Below are 26,118 nucleotides of genomic sequence, written 5' to 3'. Positions count from 1 at the left end.
ACGATGTCAGTTTAGCAAGTAAAGATTCTTTGTTTGTCATTCTACTGCTGCAGACACCAAAACAATGTAATCGTGAAAAAAAAATGTCATTGGAGGATGCGGGCATCGATCCCGCTACTTCTCGCATGCTAAGCGAGCGCTCTACCATCTGAGCTAATCCCCCATGTACTACTGCCTCTCATTCAAAGTGAACTAGAGCCAATGGGCACACTCATACTGTATGGAGGTTAGCTGTCTGAAGGACTTGTAATTTGCAGCTTGTCACAAAATGATGAATTTAATTGCAGAATGATTGTCAATAATTTAATCATCAGCATGTCTGTTTTTTTATTTCGTCCCTAAAATCAATCTAAAGTCTCATTTGTCTCGTGTCCTCCCCCCACCCACCCTCCAGCCCAGTCCCATCAAGAAGGACCGCTCCCCGAGGCCCCAGAGCTTCTGCCACTCCTCCAGCCTCTCACCCCACGACAAGCTCTCCCTGCCGGGCTTCATCAGCCAGAGGGACAAGCAGCAGCGTCTGTCCTACAGCGCCTTCACCAACCAGATGTACAGCGCGTCCACCGACCTCACCTCCTCCCCCGTGGCCGACGGGCCGCCGCTGCCACCCAGGAACCAGGGCAAAGGTCAGAACTGCCTGCTCCGAGCGCCTTTACGCCAGCCTCCATTTCCAGACAACATTCAGTTTAATTTCAGGTTTATACACAGTCGCACTAAATTCAGGAGATTATGTTCGGTTACCTCTTTAGCTAAATGTGATGCAAATAGTCCAAAGGTTGTCTGTACACTTGTAGCTTGTAAAATTGACTTGATTATGTCTATTGATTGTATCCAGGACAGAATTAGCAACAGAAGAACGCTTCGTAATCGCTTTTCTGGAAAGTTTTGTGCTGTCCATTAGTCCACACACACACACACACACACACACAGACACACACCGACAGATACACACACCCTGCAGTGGTATGCAATTTGCCAACAAACAGACCAGAGGGCGGGAAGCAGGTGTCATTAAGATTGCTTACACAGTAAACCTTCAGGAAAACATGGCTGCAGGAGAGGCCAGGGTGGCAGCGGTGAGACAGGCGTGTGAAAGGGAAGCTGGATACACACTTAATCATTAGTCCCGACACATTATACACACACACAGTGTACTGGGGGCGTGCTGTCTCTGCAGTATCAGAATTAAAAATAACACTCCTCCTTCTGTGGGGGGACTGAAGTCGGTGGTTTGAAATATTGCAGAAGCTTACGTTGCAACACATCCATCCTAACGAGTCATTCAGTCCATCAATCTTGTTTTTCTTAAAAACAAAGAAGGAGAGAAACTGCATCTGCTTTCAGTGCTAATGAAGAAGTTTGAATTAGTTTCCTTCTACTTTCACGCTCTAGAAATGTGGTAATTGTTGTTTAAACCACCGATCTTCAATTTAACACATGAGTATTAACATTAACGACATAGAGGCTACATTTATGCTCTTAGTTTTCAGAAGATATATTAAACTTTTTTACAACACTATGCTTGGAGAATGAAGACTAATCAATGTGTTTGCTAAATCGAAATATATCTAACTCCCACACAACAAATGTCACTGATCTCACTCATATCACAGTCACACGCACACCTCACATGCATGTGGAGAAAAAGTCAAGTTTGACAGACGTGTCAGTTACTTCCTTTTCAACCAACTTTTTCAGGAAGCCCTTTAGTAACGCGTGACCTTCACCTTCCTGTCGACCACAGGAACCAGTGTCTAAATTCAGTTCCCAGAAGTCTAGTTCCTGGAGCATCTCTGTTCCTGGAGGTGACAGGGAACTATTCAGATCATTTTCAATAGACTCAGTAGTAAAAGTTTTTATTTGACGCACTGGAAACAAGTGTAGTTTTTAACTTTGTATTTAAGCAAAAATAATACATACCTGCACAGTGTATAGAAGAACATGCTAACTCTGCAGATGCTCCTGATTATTAGTGCCCTTCTCTCTCTCTCTTCCTCTCTTTCTCAGCGGGTGCTGACGAGCTCGCCCCGGGGGCCTGCTCTGCACCCGCTGCTGCTCTTTTTTCTCTTTGCTTGCCACTGATAAGATTTCATCTTGTTATTTTATAATGTGTGGGAGCAGCTCCTCTTAAGACTGACATGCTGCAGATTCTCTCCCACACTCCTCATCTCGCTCTCCTTTCTTTCTCTCTTTTTTTGTTTCTCTATTCTTTCAGCTCCTCACTTGGCATTCCTCGGCTCTCATTCGCACTACGCCACACTGGCTGGCACCCGACCATACATCAGTGAATATCCTGGTTTTACGTTCTCCTCCTTACTCGGCTGTGTGGCCCATATACAGTTACCCCTCAGTTGTTTCTCCCTGTACAGCTCAGGTTTAAAGGGTGGTGGTGATTTTTTTGGGACCACGTCGCCAACTTGAGCTTCAAGTTAAACATTTCTTGTCTAGATGATTTTTTTTTATCCGTCTACGATCATGTCCCACCATCCTTGAGCTGTAAACCTTGACCGCAGCTGATTCCTCTCTGGCTGAGCTCTCTATTAGCTGCTCGCACGCTTTATTTTGTCTATAATAGTGACCAGTGAGTGCTTTGGTGTCCAAGTAGAGACAGACAGGCATATTCATAAACACACCAACCTGATAGACACGCTATAAACACACTTAGTATCTTGTTTCATAATTTAACAGTTGTATATTTGTGGTTTTTCTTGTGTCCTCATTTTGTCTCGATAAACTTATCCGTGACAGCGAGCAGAACTTTTTTCCATATTTTCCGCTCCTCCTCTCCTTTCCATGTTTCATCCTCCTCTCCTCTCTTCTGCCTTCTCTGGGATTTGGGGGTTAACAGAATGATTTTTTGGAGGTCGGCCTCATCACCTCATGTGTTTTATGTATCGCTCCTCCAGCTCCTCCCCCATCTGGCCCTCCCTCTACACTCACTCCAGGAGGCAGCTCCACCCTGTCCAAGAAGAGGCCTCCGCCCCCACCTCCTGGACACAAACGCACCCTGTCTGACCCACCCAGCCCGCTCTCTCACAGTCCACACAGTAAAGGGGGCTTGACTGGGGGTGAGACGCAAGCACACGTAACAGTAAAGTCGGGCTGGCTCCAGCCTGAAGCCAGAATATCATGATCCTCCAGAGATGCTGGAGGATTTCAACAGATCTGCACTGAAATAAACAAATGTATAGAAGTTTTGATGAAAATAATCTAAACTCTAGGTCCACTTGCCAGCTTTTTTCCAGAGCTTTCACCTATTTTATCAACCGGCGCACAACCTGTTGACAAAATAACAACCATGCACGGGTGGATACTTTAACATGCTATTGAAAGCTCCAGAAAAAGCCCTTAAGTGATTATTGAGTCAAATGATAAGGCTGGTGTTATCCTATTTTTTTATATTGTCAACAAAACCCACAAAAATGATGTTTGTCCCAGTTTCACTGTCAATTGGTCCCAATGAAGATGTAAATCTTTAAAAGCCGCTCCCACACGTACAGTATATTGTAAATTCCTTAAACAGCTCGTCACTGTCTCGTGTAACAGGATTGTCTCTAACAGGAGTTAATAGTGCATTTGTAGGCGACAATTTTCAGTTACAGATTTAAACGCATTGGTGTCCTCATGAATATCCTCATGAATATTTATGCAACCAGGCTTGTGTGCGTGTAAACTACAGTGTCCCTGTTCATTATAATGAAGGAACCTGACATCCAGAGTCTGGCTCACAGTTTTAATATCTGGAGAACTACACAGAAATCATACACATACAGTATTTGTCAGTACACTGAATTAACTGTCGGTTGTTCGTATGATTTGTTGACAATAGTGTAGAATATCACCAGCCTCATTCTTAAGGGTTATTTTGTCAAAGAATAAACATTTTAATGCTTAAACATTTACTGATGTTTAGATTCTTAGTGGTTAAGTTTAATTTCACCCTGAACAGCACAAACCATTGGTGCCTTTTTTTTAATTTGCAGTTTATATATAATATAGAATGAAGGGATCTAAATGAAATGTGGATAAAAACTAAATAATGGATGACTGGTTCACCCTAACGACGCATTTTTTTATTCATATATTAATTTTCTTCTTCTTTTTTTTCAATATTATATCAAGTTTTTACTCTTCTGGCTTCTCGCATTTCTGAAAGACACATAGCTACTTTAATATTTTTGAAATGCAGACCCCCTGAAAAGAGAGGTTCCCTTCCAAAGACTTGGAGAAAGAGGAAGTGAAATCAAACAGTCTTTTATCCCATATCTGTAAAATGGGGATATTTTTTTAACTGTAATTCGTCTTGTTATTGTTTGTCCTCCGTGGTGTGGTGTTTGTGGATTCTGTGTCACACGTACTGTAACACCCCACCACTAATTAAACTTTATTTTTGCACAACGTTAGTTTCCAAACAACACGGGCTCATGGAAAGCTCAGCCAGATGACGCCTCCCTCATTGTTTTGTTATTTTTCTTTTTTAACCATCACAGCATGTTTATTTATTTCCACATTTATATCAATATAATCTCGTGGTGAGCGCTCTGCTGGGGTGTTGAGTAATCTGTTTGTCGTCATTAATGTTGATATTGTAGGAAGTGACTCTACTCCGCCTCCTGTCAGCAAGATGTCTCCTGTGTCTAACAAGTTTGAAGGCATTCCTCAACAGCAAAGGTACTGAAACACAACAGCCACGGGGAAATCTGTGGTTTCAGGCGTCTCAAATTTATGACATCACTCACTATGACAAAATACACTCCAGCTGAGATGGTGCAAGCAGCCTCTTAGATTTAGTTTTTGTTTAATCTGGAAATCTCTCCCCAGCACTACTTCAATCAACACAAAGTCCACACTTGGTCCAAGGGTTCTTCCCAAACTACCTCAAAAAGGTAAAGTCTCTTTTTTTTTAAATTTAATTTTAATAGAATCTTTTAAAATGAAGAAGTGATTGAGTGATGATCTGCTCCTCTCTGCAGTGGCATTGCGGAAGATTGACACCATACACCACCCGTCTATGGATAAACCCAGCCTTCCTCCAGAGGTCTTCCAGAAGTCCCCGCCGGCTACTGACACCCCTCAGAAGGCTCCTCCAGCGGAAAGGCCTCAGCTGGGAGACCTGCCCCCCAAACCGCAGACGTCTGATCTCCCTCCGAAACCCGGAGAACTTCCTCCGAAGCCGCAGCTCTCTGACCTGCCTCCTAAACCTCAGCTGGGAGACCTCCCGCCCAAACCCCAGCTCAAAGACCTCCCTCCCAAGCCCCACCTCGCCGACATCCCCCCCAAACCAGGGGTGGCTGAGTCCGCTCCCAGGCCACCTCCTGGAGAGACGTTGCAAAGGCCTCAAACGCAACCCCCGCCTCCGCCTCAAGCCCAACCTCAGCCGCAGGCTCAACCTCAACCTCAAGACTCGCCCTCACCTAATCAAGCAACTATCCCGACCCCCTCCCACCAAACTGCTGAAGACACCAATGGGACGCCGGTAGGAACTGCGGAGACGCCTGTGCCGCTACCAAGGAAGATAAACACGGTACAAACACGCTCACCTCTAAAGCTCGTGAACTATTCTTTATTATATGTAGAACTGATTAACTGCAGTTTTACTTTAAGCTTGTCTACTTTCTACTTATTACTCTATTTTTCACCCCCTTTGTGATTTTTAGAACAATATTGGCTCTCTTCTGTCGCAGTTTTATTAATCTATAAATATAAAACATCCAGTGTGATACAATAAAACACTCTGACACTGGCTATCAGCTTTTTAACATTCTGTTCAAGGCCCCAAGGTTTGTTTTAACGTCCTCTTCTGGATTCAGGCAATAATCCTCCTGAGGAACAAGTCCATCACTGCTCCACATTTTATCCGTCCTCGAAAACTTTGTTTTTAAAAACTACTGATGTACTGGTGGTATTTTCTCCTGCTGCTGTCAGTTTGGTGCCAAGAAGCTCTGTCCCCTCAGGCTGCAAATTTTAGTCCTACTTAAAGATACGAAAAACTGAACGTGGTGAACAGCCACTTTTACAGGTACTTTCAAGGGGATTTCTTGTCCTTGAGATTTTCCACTTTGGATTTTGATGCTTTCTACGTCTCTCTGTGTCGCCATGTCTGTTTTAAAATGAGTATTTGTGGTCACAGTGGCTTTACAATTTAAAATCATGTTGAATAATATGTCCAGGGGAAGAGCAAATCCCGCCGGGTGAAGACGATCTACGACTGTCAGGCTGACAACGACGACGAGCTGACCTTTATGGAAGGAGAGGTGATCATAGTTACAGGCGAGGAGGACCAGGAGTGGTGGGTGAGTCCTGCTCCACTATTTACTCTGTACCTCCACTCTCTTGGTTCTCAGACGGTTTCTGAACCACCTTGAAGACACAGAGGCTCCACAGACCTGGTATTAACATCTGTTCTGCGAGAGGGCGGTGTTTAGTTTGTCTGTTCACTCCCAGTATTAAAATGTGTCCTTAACGTTTCTCCTGTGACCACTCCTGTCTGAATGCTCTGTAATCACACATTGATTTGTTTGTAGCCACTGCCACAATATCAACATTATAGTTTTTCTTCATAGCTGCACGCATTCATTCATTCAGCCCCTCCTGACTCTGCTCACTCTCTCTCTGGCTTGAGCTGACACACACACATTGTCGGACACGTCTGTAAACTCTGGGTGAGTGGGGAAGTGAGATCCGGTCACAAGTTGTCACAGGAGACACGTTCAGGACACATTTTACTGTCACGTGTGGACAGACAAACTTTAAGCTCTCCACTTGTGAGAGAGATGTTCATACCAGGTCTGAACGGGGTCAAAATCCCTCTGAATGCCAGATCATAATCTTTCCCTCACATACTAATTCATGCTTTTGACTTCCAGATCGGGCACATTGAAGGAGATCCGGAAAGAAAGGGGGTGTTCCCCATGTCTTTTGTGCACATCCTGAGTGACTGACAGCCAGAGAGACTTGCACTACACCTCTCCCTGAATTGGGAGCTCCTGTAAATAGCGATCATTACACCTCTTGTCACATGACGAGTGTCTAAAGAAAAAAAAAAAACAACAACGAAGAAGAATTAACCCAAGAAGGATGATCTAGCCATGGATTCCTCATCCATGCTGTACAAAGAATGTGTGTATTCTTCCTCTACCAGTATTATCTTAACCCTATAGCACGGCTGTGACGAAGCCACTCTCAGAACCCTAGCACTTACCTAAAAAGTCTATGTTTATGCTGTTACTGTGTATATATGTATGTAAATATATATATTTGTGTGTGAGTGTATATACATGTTTTATTGTACAAAACATGTACCATTGCTCTCTGCCTGTCAGATTAAGCATCAGGGCGGTAGAGGTTGAGTTTTATCTGTATTCATTTTACTGGCCCTCTAAGTAACTATCAGCATATATTTCTGGAAAAAGGACAAATGAGAAAAGGAATGTGAAATAGGTCGCGTCACTATTCGTGTCTTGCATCCCTGTTTGCCACCAGAATAGACTGAAGGTGCCGGAGTCTCCCACTGATCTTTCATTAAATGTACTCCTCGTTCTTGCTTGCTTTGTGTGTGTGTACACGTATTCTGGTTGTTTTACAGTATAGAAACCTGCTGCTACTGTGTGGTGGAATATCGAAGCCTGTGGTTCACTGTAGGTCACTAATTTACTCCTTGTTACACTGTTCACTGTGTGTATGCTCCGTGTGTGTGAACTCTACTCCCATCTCCGCAGTGCTTTGACCTTTTCTGTGCATGGTGTAACAATGACTGGAATTGAGTGGAGTGCTGCGTTCTAAGACGCTCACCTCAGGGTTTGAAGAGCCACTATTAATTAAGCAGGACTCCACAAACAGTATCCTGTCGTTAAAAGCCACTATTAATAACAAGTACAGGAAACTCGACATCTTTAGCAATAACTTGATTTTCTGACAGGCTAGACGTTTCACACCAACCTGTGTTCACAGTTCAGTGTCTTGTAAAACCTCATGAGCTTGAATTTTTATTATTATTTTTTTGTTTGAGTCATGTAATATCATTCCACGTTACTGGATTCAGTACATTTCCAGGTTTGCCTGTGAACCAGAGATGTCTTTTAGATGAAGAGTGGACTTTGTAAAAGGGCTGGAGAGCCGATGTATTTTCACCCGGGTCCTCACTGACTTGCAGTTCTTCCCCATGTTAAGGAACAAACCCATCAAACCCATTGTATCATTAAAAGTGCTGTACTTCAACCCTCAGCCTGCTCCTTTAGTTTTCATTGTACCGAGTGATTTCAAAGTGTCTGTGTCTCCCTGTGGAATTTCAAAACTCCAGCATTAGAGGGAAAAGTGTATTTTTCTAAGCAGCTTATTGGAGCAACTGTTCCAAGATGGAGAAACAAGGGAAATGGTGATTTAAACTCTGCAGGATAATTAGCTCTCATATCTGTAAAGTAGACAAATCCAAGTTGTAGATTGTAACAAATGACAAGTACACAAGTACCCCTTTTTAGGCATTTTAATTTGAACCCTTACGTTTCTATTCCACATTTCAGAGGGAAATCTTGTACTTTTATATTTATCAGTAATTTCACTATTAAATTAAGGGTTTGGAATAAAATGACACGCAAAACCCTTCACACAAAAGCAATGTCTTTTTCCACAGGTTTTAAATATCATTTCAACCAAGAATTCAAAATTGAATTCATTCATTTTGTGCAACATTCATAATCTTAAGGAGCTTCACACAAAAAGGTTGAGACCTAATATAGGGAGAGCAGAGATTTGGGTTGAATATAGTTGAGAAAAGAGAAGAAGTGTAAAAGTTGTGTAGTAGAAAGTTTGCCGCTCATGACTCATTTATTTCAACACCTTGTTTCAAGGGACTCAGACATTTTAGAAAAACACTGAACTAAACTATTGTATATTAGTACATCTATTGTAGAATTAGACAAACAATTTTAAAGTGATGTTGGTGCCTCAGGTTTAGTAATCCAATAATGTCAGACTGAATCAGTCAAGGGACCATTACTTTCTTCATAATACCGAGTACTTGTATACTTGCATGCAGGACTGCAGTGCATTCACATTGTTGTGGTAGTAATAAGGTTTTGACATTTAACACAAGATATTGAAACTGAAGCTTTACTCTAGTTTCAGTTTTTCTATCCGACACCAGTTCAAGAGCAGATGAGTCAAAAGTCTGAAACGTGAACTTCAAATAATACTTTTATTATCTCGTCTCATTTCACATTTTAAACAAAGTACAACTCAACAGTATCTTTTGGATTTGATATCAACACAGGAATACTACACACTTCAAAACACAAAACAAATACTTTGTGTCAAAACACAAAGATTCAGTCCGAATAAAAATAACTGTACACAAAGCAGTGATACCAAAATACTGGTAAACAGAAACTAACTTATTTACACACTTGGGCTTTGAGTGGTTTAGACCCATGGTCCTTCACCACTGACTTGATGACGCCGACAGCGACTGTCTGCTTCAGGTCTCTGGCTGCAAAGCGACCTGTGGAGCACAACAAACATGTTACACTTCAGAAGACAGCATGAGGGAGATTTAATTCACATAAAGACTCAAGGAGGACTGATTCTGTACCTAAGGGAGGGTATGTGAAGAAGCTCTCCACACACATGGGCTTGATGGGAACCAGTCTGACTGTGGCAGCATCTCCCGACACCAGGGCCTGGGGATTATCCTCCAGCTTCTTGCCCGTGCGTCGGTCGAGCTTCTCCTTCAGCTCGGCAAAGCGACAGGTCACGTGGGTGGTGTGGCAGTCGAGGACCGGAGAGTATCCGGCCTTCACCTTCCCTGGATGGTTCAGGATAATCAACTGCAGACAGAAACACCATCAGGACAAGCAGACATTTTAATGGTTAAACATCTTGAGCTGCTTCGAACAGACCTGGGCCTCGAAGCTGCTGACATCAGATGGAGGGTCCTGCTGGGCGTTGCCGGCCACGTCCCCACGCCGCAGGTTCTTGACGGCCACATTCTTAATGTTGAAGCCAACATTGTGTCCTGGCAGGGCCGTCTGCATCCCCTGGTGGTGCATCTCAATGGACTTGACCTCGGCAGTGAGTTTGGCGGGGGAGAACATCAGGGTCATGCCGGGTTTGAGGATGCCTGTTTCAATCTTGCCCACCGGTACTGTCCCAACTCCTGGAGGCATGAACACAGAGCATTCAACAAGTTCCTCCAAAATACTCACCTGACTCATTACAGGGAATTAAGACGATCAATTAAGTCTGAGGCCTGGAAATCAGGAAGTTTTAATTTCAATTTAAATCAAATTAGTTTTCCTGACCTCCAATTTTGTAGACGTCCTGCAGAGGTAATCGAAGAGGCTTGTTGATGGTGCGCACAGGAGGCTGAATCGAGTCCAGAACTTCAAGGAGAGTTCTCCCACTTGAGTTCCCTTCCCTCCGTCGGACCTTCCAGCCTTGGAACCAGGGCATCTGCACAGACATCCATTTAACACATTGATATGTCACCTTATTGACTTCAAGCAAAATATGTCTTTTACCTTCTGGGTTGCGGTGATCATGTTCTCCCCAGTCCAGCCAGAGATGGGAACAAAGGGCACGGTCACGGGGTCGTACCCGATCTTCTTGAGGAAGCCGCTCACGCCACGCACCACCTCGTCGAAGCGCTTCTGGCAGTAAGGGGGCTCAGTCAGATCCATTTTGTTCACACAGACAATCATTTGTTTGACACCCAGGGTGTAAGCCAGCAGGGCGTGCTCTCTGGTCTGACCACTTCTCGATACACCGGCCTCAAACTCTCCTTTAGCTGCAGAGACCACCAGGAGGGCAACATCAGCCTGAAATCACAGTAGTGGAACATCATTAAAGAATAAAAACACATATATGCCAACAGTAAATTCAGCATTCAGCAATTTTTACCTGTGATGTTCCGGTTATCATGTTCTTGATGAAGTCTCGATGGCCTGGAGCGTCAATTACTGTCATGGTGAACTTTTGTGTGTTGAATTTCAGCAGTGAAATATCGATGGTGATTCCACGCTCCCTCTCAGCCTTCAGCTTGTCCAGCACCCAGGCAAATTTGAAGGAACTCTTCCCCATCTGTAAAAAACACATTAGATGAGTTGTTTTCCAACATTTTAAACATTAGGTTTTAGGCCTTTTGTTCCCAACCTGTGCCGACGCCTTCTCAAACTTCTCCAGCTTCCTCTGATCGATGCCTCCACATTTGTAGACCAGGTGTCCGGTGGTGGTCGACTTGCCACTGTCGACGTGGCCAATGACCACCAGGTTGACGTGAGCCTTCTCTTTCACCATGGCTGAAAGTCAACTTGCTGAGCAAACAAACAATTTTCTCCTGAGATGCAACAACTGTGTGGACGTGTTCTGTAGCTGCTATCAAATAGGTGGGAACAGGCTCTTTGCACTGACTATATAAGCTCCAGGAGCCACTCGGAAGTCAGGTGTGCTGCATCATTAAGCTTGATTAGTGTCAGTCCAGTCCGCTGAGGAGTGACGCTGTTAAACAGTTTGGAAAGAAGGAGAATAAAATGCTGAAAAGCTTTAAAAACTTGTCAGAAATGCTGTTTCTTTCAGTTGTGTACAATAATGCAAAGTAAGGAATCGTGCAAATGTTCCAGCTCTAGCTTTAATCATTGTGCAGCGAGCACCTAGAGTCTGTTTGTCTTTTAAAGTCTCTGTGGATCATCTAATGAGCTCAAATTACAGCCAGGTGCTGTGGGTTTGGCAGGTGGAACTATTTCAAACAGCTTTAATAAGCAGCTTCTCGCTGTACATCAAACAAACTGTGATTAACCACAAAGAGACAAAGAGAAAACGATCAGACAGGAGATAAAACGTGTTTTTAATTTGACACGAGCAGCTGTTTGTGGAGGTTTGACTGTGTTAAGCAGGAAAATCAAGAGGCGAGGAAACTGTTGTGTCATCAATAATGGTGCATCGCACTTCAGACAATAAAACTAATCACATGTTCTTGTTGCAAGGCTGCGTAACTTGTTCCTGTTTTCTATGTATAACTTGTAGGATAAGTATTTTGAATGTCTGTATCACCAGCTGCTAACTTGTATAATATATATGCAACATCTATATCAGAAAAGACATTCCATTGTATTTTCTGATATAGATGTTGCATCACCAGAGATCACAAAGTTTGTGTCCATTCAAGCACAGGCTGTGACAAAATGTGTTCATTCACAACAATGCATTTTTCATTCATTCTTTTCAGCTGTTTATTATCCTGGGGGTGGGGGGGGGGGACTTGGCTTTGAGTCAGGTGCACAAGATAAAAGACACAAAAACAAAACAATAATAATATGTACATGAATAGGAAAAGTACAGATGTGTTTGTAAAATGTTTCCTATGACATATTCAACAAAAGTACAACACCACAACAATTACATGGGGTTACCTGGGGTCAGAGTGTGTGTGTGTGTGTGTGTGTGTGTGTGTGTGTGTGTGTGTGTGTGTACATTAGAATAATATGACTCTGATAAAGAAGAGTCATATTATTATTATATATATATTATACATTTACTCGATTTATTTTTTTTAATCGTGTTTTAATTCGTGTCCGTATCGCTCCGCCACAGTAAGTAAACCGGGTTCTAACGGCCCTAATGAAAGCAGCGGTGACACATCGGTGGAGCGGGTCGGAGCGGGAGTGATCCGGTTCGAGTCACGGTTGGCTGGAACACCTCAGCGGGTCTGCGGCGCACGGGCGGGTCCGTCTTCCACTCCACTCCCGCCCCGCAGAGGTGACTCAAACCGAGCGCCCCTCCGGCATCGACGCTCCACAACAAACCCGGAAGCAGCGGCCGCAGATCGCTTCTCTTCTCCGCTCGGCTCGCACCGCTGCTGGCTCCGAGCGAGGCGGCTTCCAGCTCCGTCGACCCCCCCTCCCCATTCCCCCAACCAGCATCCAGGTAAGAGAAACCATTAAACCCAGCGCCTCATTCCGCCTCCTCCTCCGCCGCCTCCTCCTCCGCTGTCCACCGGTTGCCATTCACCGGAGCTTCTCCCTCACTTCTGTTCCTCGCTGGGGGAAGAAATGAATGGTGACTCAAAAAAAAAAACGCGTGTGTCGAAACCAAACTGAGGTTTTTCTCTTTTTTATTGAATTTCACTTTAATTAGAAACGTCTGTTTTTTGGGGGTGTTTTCGATCACGTCCTCGGTTTGGAACCGTTAACTTCCTCTTTTCTTTTTTTTTTTTAAGCCCAGCGGAAGGTTTCTCAAGGCGACACCGCCGGCGTACGTTTCTCCTTTATTTGGCCGGAGGCATTTGACTGTGACATGCCCCCGGCCCCCCGTGTGTCGGCCGCAGGCCACGTTTATCAAGTGGGCTCAGATTATCCAGACCCGCACCGTATGGTCCGGATTACGGCTGCTCGCTTCCAGGCGCTGGACGGGAGGCATCTTTAAAAGCTGCTTCAGAGGGAAATGAACCCGCTGACAGCCGCGACACGAAGCGGGTCTCCATAGAAGAGTCAATTCGAGAGTCAATTCAAGAGTCAATTCAAGAGTCAAGACTTTCCACTGCCACTCAACTCGGGGTGTGTGGAATCTGCCTCACCACATAGCAAGAAAAAGAAACAGAACACACAACCCCCCCCCTCCCCATAAAAACACATCACATAAAAGTAAATGCAGTAAAAACTAGTGCAATTAGAGTAGTGCCTCTTTAAAATACAATCAAATTCAGTGGTAGTTATTGCTTTGAGTTTGTAATAACTGTACATACACATGTGCAATAATAATTCACACTCACTCCGTATCGTTAAAGCACGTTTGAATCTATATAGTCTTTGTATTGTGTTGTATTTCATTTGACACCTTGTTTTTATTTAAATTTTACTTTGGCTATTGCACCGCCGAGCTGACCGGTTTCTCTCAGTGTGCTGTTGACCCTGTGTTCATATGACAAATAAAACCTGGAACCAAAGAGCTGATGCAGGATTGAGGAGCCATTTAGTGATTTGACTGTTTGGATGAGTAAAGTAAAAGTTTTCATTTCTGCCGATATGTTTGTGAAAGACTCATAAATCAATCAGCTCAACAGCACAAAAACCCAAATAAATTTAGTTTACTTGTGTGTGTATAAACATATATAACACAGGAAATTGTTATCCACTGTTTATGCGAGAAAATGATCAAAATTATTTGACTATCCAATCAGCTAATTCATTTTCTGATTGATAACTAGTGACTGTAGCTGTCAAATACACGTAGAGGTGTAGAAAGTGCAATATTTCCACGTGAGACGTTGTTTAAAGTTGCTTAAAATGGAAATATGTTCGGGCTGGTACCCCAACATTCTCCTCCAGTGCAGTAAATGTAATTAGTGCTGTTCAACTACTGGGTCCCAGTATCTTCCAAGAGTCTTTATGTGGTCCACTAATAAAGCTGTCATTAGCTCGGATAACTATCTGACTGGAGTTAATTTGTTGTTTTGTGTTTGCATCACTTGTCTACACAACCATACAAGCAGAGAACGGAAGTGCGTGTTATTTCCTCCCTGCCGTGTTTCTGCAGACGTCCTGAAAGTGGAAGTGAAACGTTCAGAAAGACAGATTTGATGCAACGTCTGCGTGTAACTTGTCTCAGAGGTGTCACGCTTTCTGTTTGTGTGAATTGTGTGAGAGGCGAGTTAGGCCTGTGATGAAGAGTCACTTTTTACTCCCTAATATTGGCCCCCCCCAGAAAATCCATATTGGTCAGACTCTCAAAAGGTCTCAATCCTTTTGTTGGTCATTAGAGTTTTCCCTCTTCCTTACATCTACACTTCATGTCTGCTCTCATCGTTTGATTCAGCGTCGCCCTGTAACTTTGGTCTGGAAACAACATGACACATACCCGACTTCTCCCACAGACGTAGGACTGGGAGACATGGTACGACTTGCTGTGCTGTGTCTCATTCTCTTTCTGCTGTGGTGTGAACAGATGTGAGATCAGTCCTAGCGACTTTTAAACTCTTAAAGTTTATTCTGAAGCGAACTGAATCCTTATTTTGATCCCTGTTGTATGGAAAACTCTGCAGCAGCAGTTACTCAGATTGCCAAAGTGAGAGGAAATGCCTCTTGTGACCAAAAGACTGAAATCTGGTGTTGAGTATTTTGTGGCTTCAGGAAGTCACATGCAGGAGCTTTTTTTTCTTTCTTCTCACGGCCGTGGTTTGTTAAACAAGCATGAAATGATTATGCACAACCTACTCCCCCATAAATCAGTCCAACGCAGGCAGAGGCATGCACGTTTGGTAGGCATGACCTTTCCGAGAAAATTCAACATTGATCGGATATTGTGTAATACAGAGCAAATGTCAGCTTCCAGGTAAGGAAATGGTTATTTCTATGTGTAAACTTATCACTACTGGGTTATAATCTGGATGTAACCTTTTTTTTGCATTAGATTTAACTTTTATTCATGCTTAAATAACAGGAATAGACAAATGTTTAATTGTAGTCAAAATATCCTCATATTGTGCGAACGTAATACAGGTAAATTTGTATTAAACTGTATTTCCACCCACTGGGATCCTCTAAACCAGTAAAGTGAACATTTTCCACATAGTGTCTGGAGCAAATGTCTTTTCTAGTTGGACCATCTGTAGACGCTGTAGCCGGGCTGATAACATGAGAGGAGAGGAAGCATAATGGTTGGTCATTTTAATTATTCATCAGGTTTCCAGGAGTCGTCTCAAGCACCTTTTAAGACCGAGCCGCTCAGACACTGTTATGTCCATCATTTTGTCTGTCTGTACATTGAAAAGGGAAAACAAACAGTCATGAGAATAAAACGTATGATTGCAATTATGCACCTTTTGTGTATTATCTGATTGGGACATTTTTCGAGTGGCGAGAACCATCTAATGCAGATCACTCGCCTGATCACCCCCTGTGTCGCTGAGACGCTGACTGGAGGTTGAGTTACTGTCGATATGAGATTCAGTGTTGTCTCCTGCTGACAGTCAGACGATTTAATATATTTCCGGCAGCAAATGGACACACACACACACACACACACACACACACACACTGCATTTTGTCTAGCTGAGTCATTGCTGTAACACACATAGTTGATGTGATTGGGTTCTGCAGCTTTGTGACATTCCAACCAGTTAACCATGTTAATTAACTATGCAGTGTTTATTTACCTTACTACCGTGCAAAGCTGTGATTGACCCACTTAACCTTGTTTCTCAGCTTTTTATTCAGTGCCAGCACAGTTGTTTCCCCTGCATCGTATTGGACTCATTTGATCTTTAGTAGGTTGACACAATAACAAGTTAACAACGGGCTCAAACACAAACCAGCAGTTCTCTGACGCAGTCCGCAAACGCAACTACATTTGAGTATTTACATGTTTTGCAAGGTTCGTGTTAGTCAGTGTGCTCGGCCAGGTGCTGCTGTGTCTTGGCTTTATACTGAACAGAGCTGTATTGATCTCTTTCCACAGCTTAATGCTGTTTGTGCAGTTGTTTGGATTTTACTTCCTCTTGCTGATTTGGCCTGTTCAGCATGTTTCTGAACATGATCGTGACACAGCTCATTTTAGATTATATGCTTTTTAAAGGCACTCGGCTTACAATTACAGAGACGGGTGATTTGTTCACTGTCGTGGAAGTTGTATTATTTGACAATTATAAAATAATCAGTCGTGGACTTCTCCTGCGTGATCTCATTTCCCTCTCGAGTGCACACGGTTCTCCCTCTTCTCTCACTGCTGCATGCCCACACTTGTCCTTAAGCAGATCATAGCTGATGTGATGACATTCGAGTCATTGGGAGAGGCCGACTGAGTCTCCCCCCCCTCAACCCCACACCCCGACACCACCTCACCCTTTGAGCAGGCCTGTGTTCCTGTACAGAGCAGAATTACTAGAGAGCTGAAATCTATTAAATATCTGACTCTGGATTCCTCGAAACAGTTAATTGACTGCTGTTGTTTGATCACCCTTAAATTATCCATCTGATCGTTATCTTTGTGCCACTTGTTTATTCTGTTCATATACCCATCTATTTATCTATTAGGGTTTATGGTATATGTTTTCATAGCATTTATGTCTAATGTGCTGCTGCTGTCTGAGCAATGACAATAGACTGTATATAAAGATCGAAGACATGATGGTGGAGTTTGGTTTCAATCTGTTATTTGAAGCTATAAAAAACAGGGTGACACTGACTGGTCAAGCATGTGCATCTGCTGGACCTCTCTACTGCAGCTCCATCCCCCGATCGCTATTAGTCAGACTCTGGCTCCTAATGTGCAGGATGGCAGTGTTCGTTTCCAGGATATATCAAGCTTCATTTCTGGATAGTGTGATGAAGAAGAGACACGTCGTCGATCTTTATTTACAATGTCTGACCAGGACACTTGAGTGAAAGAGCTATTTAATCTCAGTGATGCTATTCAGCTTCTACAACAAATTTGCCATTTACATTCTTCTCTCTTACATAAGAAAGCATATGGATTCAGAGAGAGTGCGTGTGAGTGGTTTGAATTCACAAAAGAGTCCATACTGTATGTGAGGAAGCATCGAGTGCTCCTGCTCCCTCCGTGCCATTCAGCCCACAAACAGAGTTAGTCAACACTGTTTATTGCTGTTAAATGAGCAGAGCGAGATGTTCTAAAGCTCTGGAGGTCCTAGCTTTGTGTGTGTGTGTGTGTGTGTGTGTGCAGCCCTTGGCGGCGGCAGTAATATACTTTTGATGTATGTCTCTGATGTGTATGAATCACTGTGTGAGTGCTGGTTTGTGATCTGCTGTGCTGGTAGACTCGAGCATTCCTCTCAACTCTCTCACTTCCGCCCTGTGATGTTGGCTTATGTGAAGCCTTAAAGCATGTGCACGATGAGAGGAGAGAGAGAGAGAGCAGCAGTGTCGGATCCTTTTCTTCTTCCTCTTCGTTCCTTCTCCTGCAGGCAGCCAACAGGATGCTTTCATTTGTTGCTCCCTGTGTGCAACAGCAGCATCTTCGGAGTAAATGTGATAGGAAAAAGCCAAGTGGACTTTGCATTGAATCTCCCAACATTAGGCTATAAATAGCAAGGCCCACTCACAAGGAAAGAAAAGCAGTGACGTCTTTCACCCCCCCCTACACCTTTCACACATGCAGTGAAAACAGTTCCAGGCTCAGATCGCAGAGAAGAGACATTTGTGTACAAGATTTGTTTGAAATCTTTTTTAAGCAAAATTCATGTAAATTAGTTAAATGTAAAGTGAGTTTCTTTTTCCAGCGAGCAGATCAAAAATGAATCCATCTCTACCTTGTTGATGCTTCTGTTGTAGCATGTTGAAGGAGGCAGGCATGACATCCTCATGTGGCCGCCCACACGTCTGTGGACACGTAGAGGAGGGTGTTGCCACAGATGGCCGACCAGCAGGAAATTAAGATTTTTTTTTTTTTTTGCATGAAACTGTTGCTGGGCTGCCCCCGCCCCAAACCTTCATCCTCACACTCCTCATCGTGTTAAACAGTCACATAAACCCGGGGAGAAATTCTGTCCCACTTTTTAACTGCAACTGCGAGTTCATTAATATTTAACCATGTCTAGAACATTGTAAGCTGCTGATAAACGATTATAATTCTCCTTCTGGACAAAGATGCAGTGTTGTGGTGCAGGGCACAGGGCTCATTATTGAGGGTTTTTAATTGTTCAGGGAAAAAAAGTAATTTTAGATCTGTGATTAGTGGATTTAAATCTTGTTATTTTTGTATTAAATGGTGAAAGTCCAATCTCGCAATGTTTAAGAAAAGAAAAATACGTACAATTTAAGCATATTGGCAAATGTAAGCGTAATTTAATGGCAGTAACACTAACAAACAAACCTCTCTACCTCTGTGTGGTGATTGATTGTAATTGCTCGGCGTGCTGTGATGCATTTCTGTGTCCAGATGAGACGAGCGAGCCCTCCACAACTTATTTGTTGTGACATTTCAGTCCGAGCGTCTCTAGTCCACGGGAACCGAGCTGTGGGAGTTTTCTTAATGAAATGGTTTTCCACAGAGGCTCCGCTGTGCTCCGTTGGCTTCGGCACCTTCAGTCGATATCCCTCCTCGGTCCTCGGCTCTCGCTCGCCAGCAGGGGGAGGGGGGAGTACAAGTTGTCATGGCAACTTGAGTTTTAATGGAAGTTTTATTCAGTGGTGTTGAAACTCACACCACAAGGACGGATTTGTGTCCAAGTGCCTCGTGCTTTAATGCTGTACTGGCTGGTCTTCAATCCCTCAAACACACACACTTCATTTTTATAGCAACAGTAATGTCACATTTATTAGTGTTTTAAAAAGAGTCTTAAACATGTTATATGGGTCAGAACAGTCCCACCACAAAGCCAATTTAGTGGCGACTGTGGCGTTTTTGAATCGTATCACGGCAGACTGAGCTAATTTCAAGCAAAAGGTCAGTTTACGTTTTTTCTCAACAGTTTAAAGAGGAATATAAAGTGCGTGTTGGGAAACCTAATAAACCCTATGTATTCCATGTGCGGGACAAACGGACGGGCTCCACATATGGATCCTATTGATCACCTCAGGGTTCTCATCTACAGACGGACTCGACACATGTGTACCACACACACTCGGCAGCGGGCCCACACAAAACGATCGACCCCTTCATGTGGTACGATAGATAAAAGGCAAACGAATATCTGCGGCATGTCGACTTATTACTGCTCCTGCAAACTGGAGATGCTGTGATGTTTCAGCCCCTCGACATCATCTCTTGTACGCATCCTTCTCTGATCTCGTTTACGCGGAGCAGCTACTGTGCACACTCCCTGGAAGTGACTAATCAAAACAAGGAATTAAGTATTTGAAACAGCAGGATGTGAACATGTAGTTCAGTTTGATTGCTTCTGATCCTGTGGGATTAAAGCAGCGTCGGATCAGTCGTGCTGCTTTACTGATGTTTGTGAAAAGTGATTTTTAAAGCATGTTGAATATCAGATTTTCTTTTTTTTCATGTCATTGATCTATTGACCGACTTGGTCTTTTATTTAAATAGCTTCTTTTAAGTTTTTATTCCTGTAGGATGAAAAGCGTCTCATGTGACAAGCAGACGCCTCAGAGTTATTTGAAATGTTAAACAGTTACACTAGATAACTATGCTGGAGCTGAGTTTCCCCGATAGCCTGGATTTATCTGTTGCTTGGGGGCATGAGCAAAGTTGAATGACGACACACACACACACACACACACACACACACACACACACACACACACACACACACACACACACACACACACACACACACTGCCCCTCGTGAATGATCTCATCATGTGGGGCTTTTTTGTCATCAGCACTGCAGTGAATGACAGTCCTCCTCCTCCTCGTATATATGTATAGTTGCTTTAAATGTTAATTTAGATTGTGGGAGTGAATTCTACAGAAGATGGAGGTATCAGGTCAACTCACATTTATTATGGAAGCTGTCATGAGCAGAAAGGGACTCGATTAAAGCACCGCACGAAAAGCACCCATTTCTCTGCGCTATACAAATCAAATTGAATTAAATGACACGAGCAAGGCATGTTGTTATTTTAATGATCTAGGCTTAATTGCTCTATTAATCTTGACTGTGAAGTTATAGTTTTCACCATCATGAAGAACGTGATGCAGGAGAGTGGTTTAAAAATTCCGCTCCACATTCTGTAGGTTTAAACATTAACCTCTATTTGAGGGCTGATTTGGCCGCGTGTCACTGTGCCCTCCAGCTGAAGGCACGATGTGTGGCTGACTCCCATGACGCCCTGCCACAGATGTCACCCAGAAGCTCCCCGGTGACATGCCAGCTCTATCGGATCAAGAGCAGGCCGCGGCCAGTTTGCATGAAGGAAAGCTTCTGACTTCTTGCGTTCAGAAGGGTTATTTTATCCTGCTTTTATTTTTGTAGTTTTCACATTGTTGAATTCTCCGGCTGACCCCCCCACAGCCCTCTCACCATTCTTGTGGGTATTTGAAGTTTCAGGGTTTGAAGTCTGATCAGAGTCACGCATGACCAACATTGCAGCTATTGCCGTTCATTTGCATGCAAGCTGTCGAAAAGAGAGAAGTTCCTTGGTACTAGTGGTCTCACAGTCTGCTGAGCTTGTTCTCTGCACATCTTGTGAAACCAGCTTGTGGCTTTTAGAGAATGTGTTCAATCGGAAAACGGAAAATTGTGCGGTGATTTTTTTCCACTAGGTCCTGGCATTTGAAAGGTGTCTTTTAAACGACTTAATTAGTTCGCAGTTTGCATCGGTCGTCTTTTAAATGTCGGGTCGTAAACGTGAGCTGGGTTGAGTGTATTAAGTTATTGCGCTCGTACAGGAGGAAGCAGGGCGGCTTGCAGATAACCTGAAGTGAATCAGAGGAAGTGTTGCACAATAGGAAGTGGTGTATTTTTTTTTATTTATGCACAGCTATTTGTTCCATGTTTTTTTAACTCAGTCTGCACTTAGGCCGTTCTCCCCAAGTTAGGCACAGCAGAACATAACGGCAAACCTTTTATTGCATCCTTACCATAACTGTTACAACTCTGGTTACTTTATTTCCCTCTCGTGTGTTTTTTATTGAGTTATAACAGATTGTCAGAGAGAAGTGAAATAACATGCGTGTGCAGGTTCTCTCTCGCTGTTTGCGCTGGGCCCTACTTTGTTATACTCCTGCGGAGAGTTTCATTTAGATGTCGTTTCTGTTGACCTGTGTTTCAGAGGCTGACATCTGCTGGAGGAGTGTGACCCGGGGCCACCTGCCAGGCCAGGCCTCCCTGCTCCTGACTGACAGTCGCACAGCTCCACTGCTGGTGAGTCCTCCTACCACGCCTCACCTGTAAGCCGTGGGGAACGTTTGTTGTCGTACGATTGGTTCAGAAGTGGCTACAGCTATTATTACTGAGTAATCTGCGGATGGTTGTGTCAATTTATCCTTTATCTTAGTTTATATATGTAAATTTCAGAGAAACTTGAATATATTTGACAAAGAAAGAAAAGCAGCAAACCCCCACAACTGAGAAGCTACAACTAAGTAATGTTTGAAAAATTCCGAGAACAATTAATGGAATATTAAGTAAGGAAGAGATCTCTTCACAACCAGTGTGAACAGGAGAATTTACTTATGACTTATAAGAGACTCAGGGTTCATACAAACATTCAAGTATTGTCCTAAGACCAACTTTACTGTTAATTTCGATGTCCAAGTCCATATGTTTCATATCAGTTCAATTCATCAATGACAATTCTCCCATTGGTCTATTTTTATTATGTAAACCTCCATTCGGCGTGTCCAGATTGCATCTACTGTTCACACAGTTACTGCTGATTTGGGTTTACGTGTCTATTTCTATCTATCCAAGGATTAAAATCATATCTGATCTTCATTTGAATTGACCGCAGCGCTGGAAAAAGCAGGTCACTGAGAGGAACAGACATAATTCTCTACATCCCTCTGGTTTGTGCGCCTGCATTTCTCCCATTGTTTCAGAAGGAATTTAGGTCATGAAGGACTTTGAATCGATGGAGGCATTTTTCTGTACATGGCTGTTGATACTTAGCTTTCTTTCCACTGCTGGTGTTTCCCGTGCTCGTGTGGGCTCAGTGCAGGTGGGAGGAGAAATCGTGGAACTGTTGTCTCACTTTGCTGTTTTAATACCCAGGTGGAGATATAGCTCTCTATGGACATTGTTCAGCAGCCTCAAGTCAAAAAATAGTCCTCGATCCTGACCCTTGATCTGGATCCGCACATAAATTGAATAGGTTCTTTCCTGACCCACACTGCATCCTTCCACACAGTTTTGTGGTTATCCGTCCTACAGTTTTTGGGAAGTCCTGCTGTCAAACCAATGACCTGTGGGCAAAAACATAACCTCCTTGCTGCAGGTAATAAATAAAGTCATCATAAAAACAGTCGAAATGCAGTTTGAACATCTTTCTTTAACCTCTTGTTGTTCAGGCGTAATGTTCAGTGTTAAAATAAAAACAATTTAGCCTTTTTTTGCCACCAAGGATTAAAGATATTGAGCATAAATTCAGTTTTTAATCTCTGTGCTTGTACCTTGTGTGCACCAATACAGACAAATCGTTATGTAAGACCGCCTGTGGTGCACCTATGCCTATTAATATCATCTTAATGTGCCGTGCTGTTGGTGCATGTGTAACACTGGCTCAGGGGATGAAGTGCATTGTGGGCTGTAAAAAGGAGCAGAGAGATGTACAGTAGGTGCTTCCTGCCCCCCCTCCCCAGGCCCAGTGTATTTATGTAACGACAGGGCGCCGGGTCACTGCTCACGACAAACTCTCAGCTCTCGACACTTCTTGTGCGATCACACACACTCCATGTTTTTTAATTTCCATGCTGTTGAACTGTTGTGCCTCACAGAGAATTTGCATGTTTCTCATTTTAGAGCAGAGCATTTTAGAAATTTTGTTTCCTGTTCATGTTTCCCTTTCGCTTTCTTTTTCTTCCTTCTCTCACCTCAACCTATTACGACTCATCATTTCTCCCCCGCCTGCCTGTCTGTCTGTCTGTCTGTCTGTCTGTCTGTCTGTCTGTCTGTCTGTCTGCCTGTCTGCCTGTCTGTCTGTCTGCCTGTCTGCCCATCCCTGTTGTATTTTCTTCCTTGGAGATTGTCTCCATGACACACAGCTATCATTCCACTGGCTAAGCTCCTGTGCTTGAATGCTGCACCGTTTTGACAGCTTAGCCTCAGGTGGTTCATATATAGGATCACTAAGTCAGTGCATCCCCACCAGAGAACTGTGTGTGAGTGTCTATAGGCTAACACCAAGCTGCTGTGGTGCTCTGGTAAGACCCAAATCCATTCACGAAAATAGCCTGAACAACGAGCTATTTTAGTTAGCATGCAGTACACAAGCCTGTGGCGGTGCAGGCGAGCAGGAGACGCGTTGCATTATAAATGGAGAATGGAGCTGAGTTAATGCAGCGGGCCGAGTTTTGTGTGAATATGCACAGGATGGATTAGCTCACTAAGCCAAGGGGGGGTGAGCAGCCCGAGGGGAAGCTTTTCTTGGCTCTCCTGTTGCTAGGATCATAACCTGGTCAATACTGCCCCCAGCTGGCGGAGCCTGATATAGTGGATTTTGCACAGAAAATATAGAATTCACATTATGTTGAAAATCCTTGATTATTTTTTTCCCCCTCATCAATTTACACTCGGAGCAGAAAACAAAGTGAAAACCGTGCAGATTTATTAAAAAGGAAACACTGAAATATCAAATTGACATAAGTATTCATACACTTTGCTTTGACACTTACAGTTAAGCTCAGATGCCTCTAATACCCCATGATCATCTTTAAACTGTTGCTACACCTTGATGAAGAAAAACCAGCACTGCTCATCAATCCCATCCTAGAGGCGAAGCATAGTGGTGGTAGCATCGTAGTGTGGGGGTGTATTTCACTAGCAGCAAATTTAATTTAATTCAATTCAATTCAGCTTTCCCTCGATTTTGACCAGAGTACAGAGATATCCTTAAAAAGATCAGAGCCCCCAGGACCTTCCAACAGGACAGAGGATGTCCTTGAGTGGCCCAGGCAGAGCAGTGACCTGAACCCAATCTCTGTACAGACCTGAAAATAGCTCTCCACCGACGGCCCCCATCCCCCGTCTATCTGAGAAGGATGGTAGAAAAATCCCTAAACCCAGGTGTGCAAATCTTATTGCTAATCCCCGTCAAAGGTGCTTTCAACTAAGTTGTGAGGAAAGGGCCTGAATATTATGTCAATGTGATATTTCCATTTTTGGAAAAGATTAAAAAAGGATTATTTTTATTTTGGCATAAGGCTGCAACATTAGATGAAATAAAAATGACTGACTACTTTGTGAATTCACTGTAGATCGTTTTCTAGCTCTAACAAATGCTATGCCATCGATTACACTTCCAAACTAAAGGGGTGTCTTTGGCCTCTTTTAGGAGTTCACCTATGAAAAGACTTGTTTTTTTATATAATGGAAATATCACTTGCTCCACTCTTGAGTCAGCATATGGAAAACGCCCCTGCTCTACTTCACCCACACAGGCTGCATAGGTAATTTGAGATGATATGTCTAAGTGGGTGTAATATATGGAGTGGCTTGTTATGTCAGCTAAAAGCTCCCGGCTTCTCCTCAGTTATCTATTATTTATGCCTCTGGAGGGCTGACACTGGAACTTCCTGTCAAAGTTCCCTCCTGCAGCCTCACATGTTGGACATCCTGTCAAAGGGCAGATTACCATTAGATTTAGTCAATAATAATGTTGAATTCTCTGCCTTTTTTATAAAATAACAATCCCCTTTATCTCCTGAAGTGTCAGCATGTGAACACTGGGTGGAGCTCTTGGATCAGTCATTAATGCCACTGCTCATCCCAGGGAGCTGCTACATTATTAGAATCAGATATTTATATTATTTGCTGCAAAGATTTTTAAAACATTTTTTGCAGATGACAGCATTTTATTTTACTGATTCAACTAATTTTAAGGTTTCTGGCTGTTCACTTGCGGTTGTATCTTAAAGTACAAGCTTCCCTAAAGCTGGTGTGTGATGGTGTACGGTTTGGGAGTGGTCTTCGTTACCCATCATGCACAACTGTTTTCCTCCTCCAGATGGCACTCATCTCTTACAGAAATATAATCTCTGGTGCTCCTCAATGTGACAGGCATCATCCCTCCAAAATCTCCAGCGTGCCCCACCCAAATTCCTGTTAGGTTAACATACTGCGGGGAAAAACTAAGTGAGGTGACGCTTCACAGTATTTCTTCCATTCAAATGAGGCATTAATTTGTCATCACACTAAACTGTGAGGAGTAATCCCTCTGAATGTTGCGGTAGACTTGAGGATGCAGTGATGTTGGTGAGTCACAGTCAGTCAGAAGGTCGGGAGAGTAATGATGGTTCGGGGCTGTTGTGGCAAAAGAACGGGGGGATCAGTCTGTGAATGGGTTTTGGAGGCAGCTGCCCCTGAAGGAGGTGCTGCTTTGACGGAGGACAGTGAGGCAATATGCTCCTTTTTAATGATTTCCTAACACGTCCTAAGAGGAAGTCAGAGGACTCTCAAGGGCAGGGTGGGGGTGGTGGGGGGCTTCCTTCTCAGGCAGATGTTCAGCGGATGCAGAGGAGAGTCAAAAGTGGTGAATTTGGAAAAGAGTTCATACA

General features: G+C 43.4%; 3 protein-coding genes and 1 non-coding gene across 5 annotated transcripts in view; 2 read left to right on the top strand and 2 right to left on the bottom strand.

The window, feature by feature from the left end:
* asap1b (ArfGAP with SH3 domain, ankyrin repeat and PH domain 1b) overlaps window positions 1-8,220 on the top strand; it is a 49,217-nt gene extending 40,997 nt beyond the window's left edge. The window contains 8 exon segments of the mRNA XM_035142262.2: window positions 395-623; window positions 2,213-2,281; window positions 2,904-3,065; window positions 4,590-4,668; window positions 4,819-4,883; window positions 4,971-5,521; window positions 6,168-6,290; window positions 6,864-8,220. Of these exon segments, the coding sequence (XP_034998153.2) occupies window positions 395-623; window positions 2,213-2,281; window positions 2,904-3,065; window positions 4,590-4,668; window positions 4,819-4,883; window positions 4,971-5,521; window positions 6,168-6,290; window positions 6,864-6,938 (1,353 nt within the window). The 3' untranslated portion in view covers window positions 6,939-8,220.
* On the bottom strand, window positions 91-163 carry trnaa-agc. Its single transcript has one exon. It is a non-coding gene; the product is annotated as a tRNA-Ala (tRNA).
* Window positions 8,221-9,176: 956 nt separating the features above from the next.
* Window positions 9,177-11,664, bottom strand: si:dkey-37o8.1 (Elongation factor 1-alpha-like). Its single transcript, XM_035142268.2, has 7 exons — window positions 11,143-11,664; window positions 10,891-11,070; window positions 10,512-10,808; window positions 10,293-10,443; window positions 9,891-10,147; window positions 9,584-9,818; window positions 9,177-9,493 (listed from the first exon to the last, which is right to left on the bottom strand). Exons 1-7 carry the CDS (start codon window positions 11,284-11,286, stop codon window positions 9,387-9,389), a joined length of 1,371 nt encoding a protein of 456 aa, XP_034998159.1. The 5' UTR covers window positions 11,287-11,664; the 3' UTR covers window positions 9,177-9,386.
* Window positions 11,665-12,755: 1,091 nt separating this feature from the next.
* Window positions 12,756-26,118, top strand: part of fam49bb (family with sequence similarity 49 member Bb) — a 30,553-nt gene continuing 17,190 nt past the window's right edge. The window contains exons 1-2 of one of the 2 annotated variants that reach the window (XM_035142656.2): window positions 12,756-12,912; window positions 21,678-21,769. The gene's annotated coding sequence lies outside the window, so the exon portion shown is untranslated. The remainder of the gene's footprint in view (window positions 12,913-21,677; window positions 21,770-26,118) is intronic. The other variant, XM_035142658.2, reaches the window with a different exon arrangement.

Source organism: Hippoglossus stenolepis, chromosome 19 (genome assembly GCF_022539355.2).
Source record: "Hippoglossus stenolepis isolate QCI-W04-F060 chromosome 19, HSTE1.2, whole genome shotgun sequence".
NCBI classification, from domain to species: domain Eukaryota; kingdom Metazoa; phylum Chordata; class Actinopteri; order Pleuronectiformes; family Pleuronectidae; genus Hippoglossus; species Hippoglossus stenolepis.
This window is presented reverse-complemented; position numbering and strand designations above follow the sequence as displayed.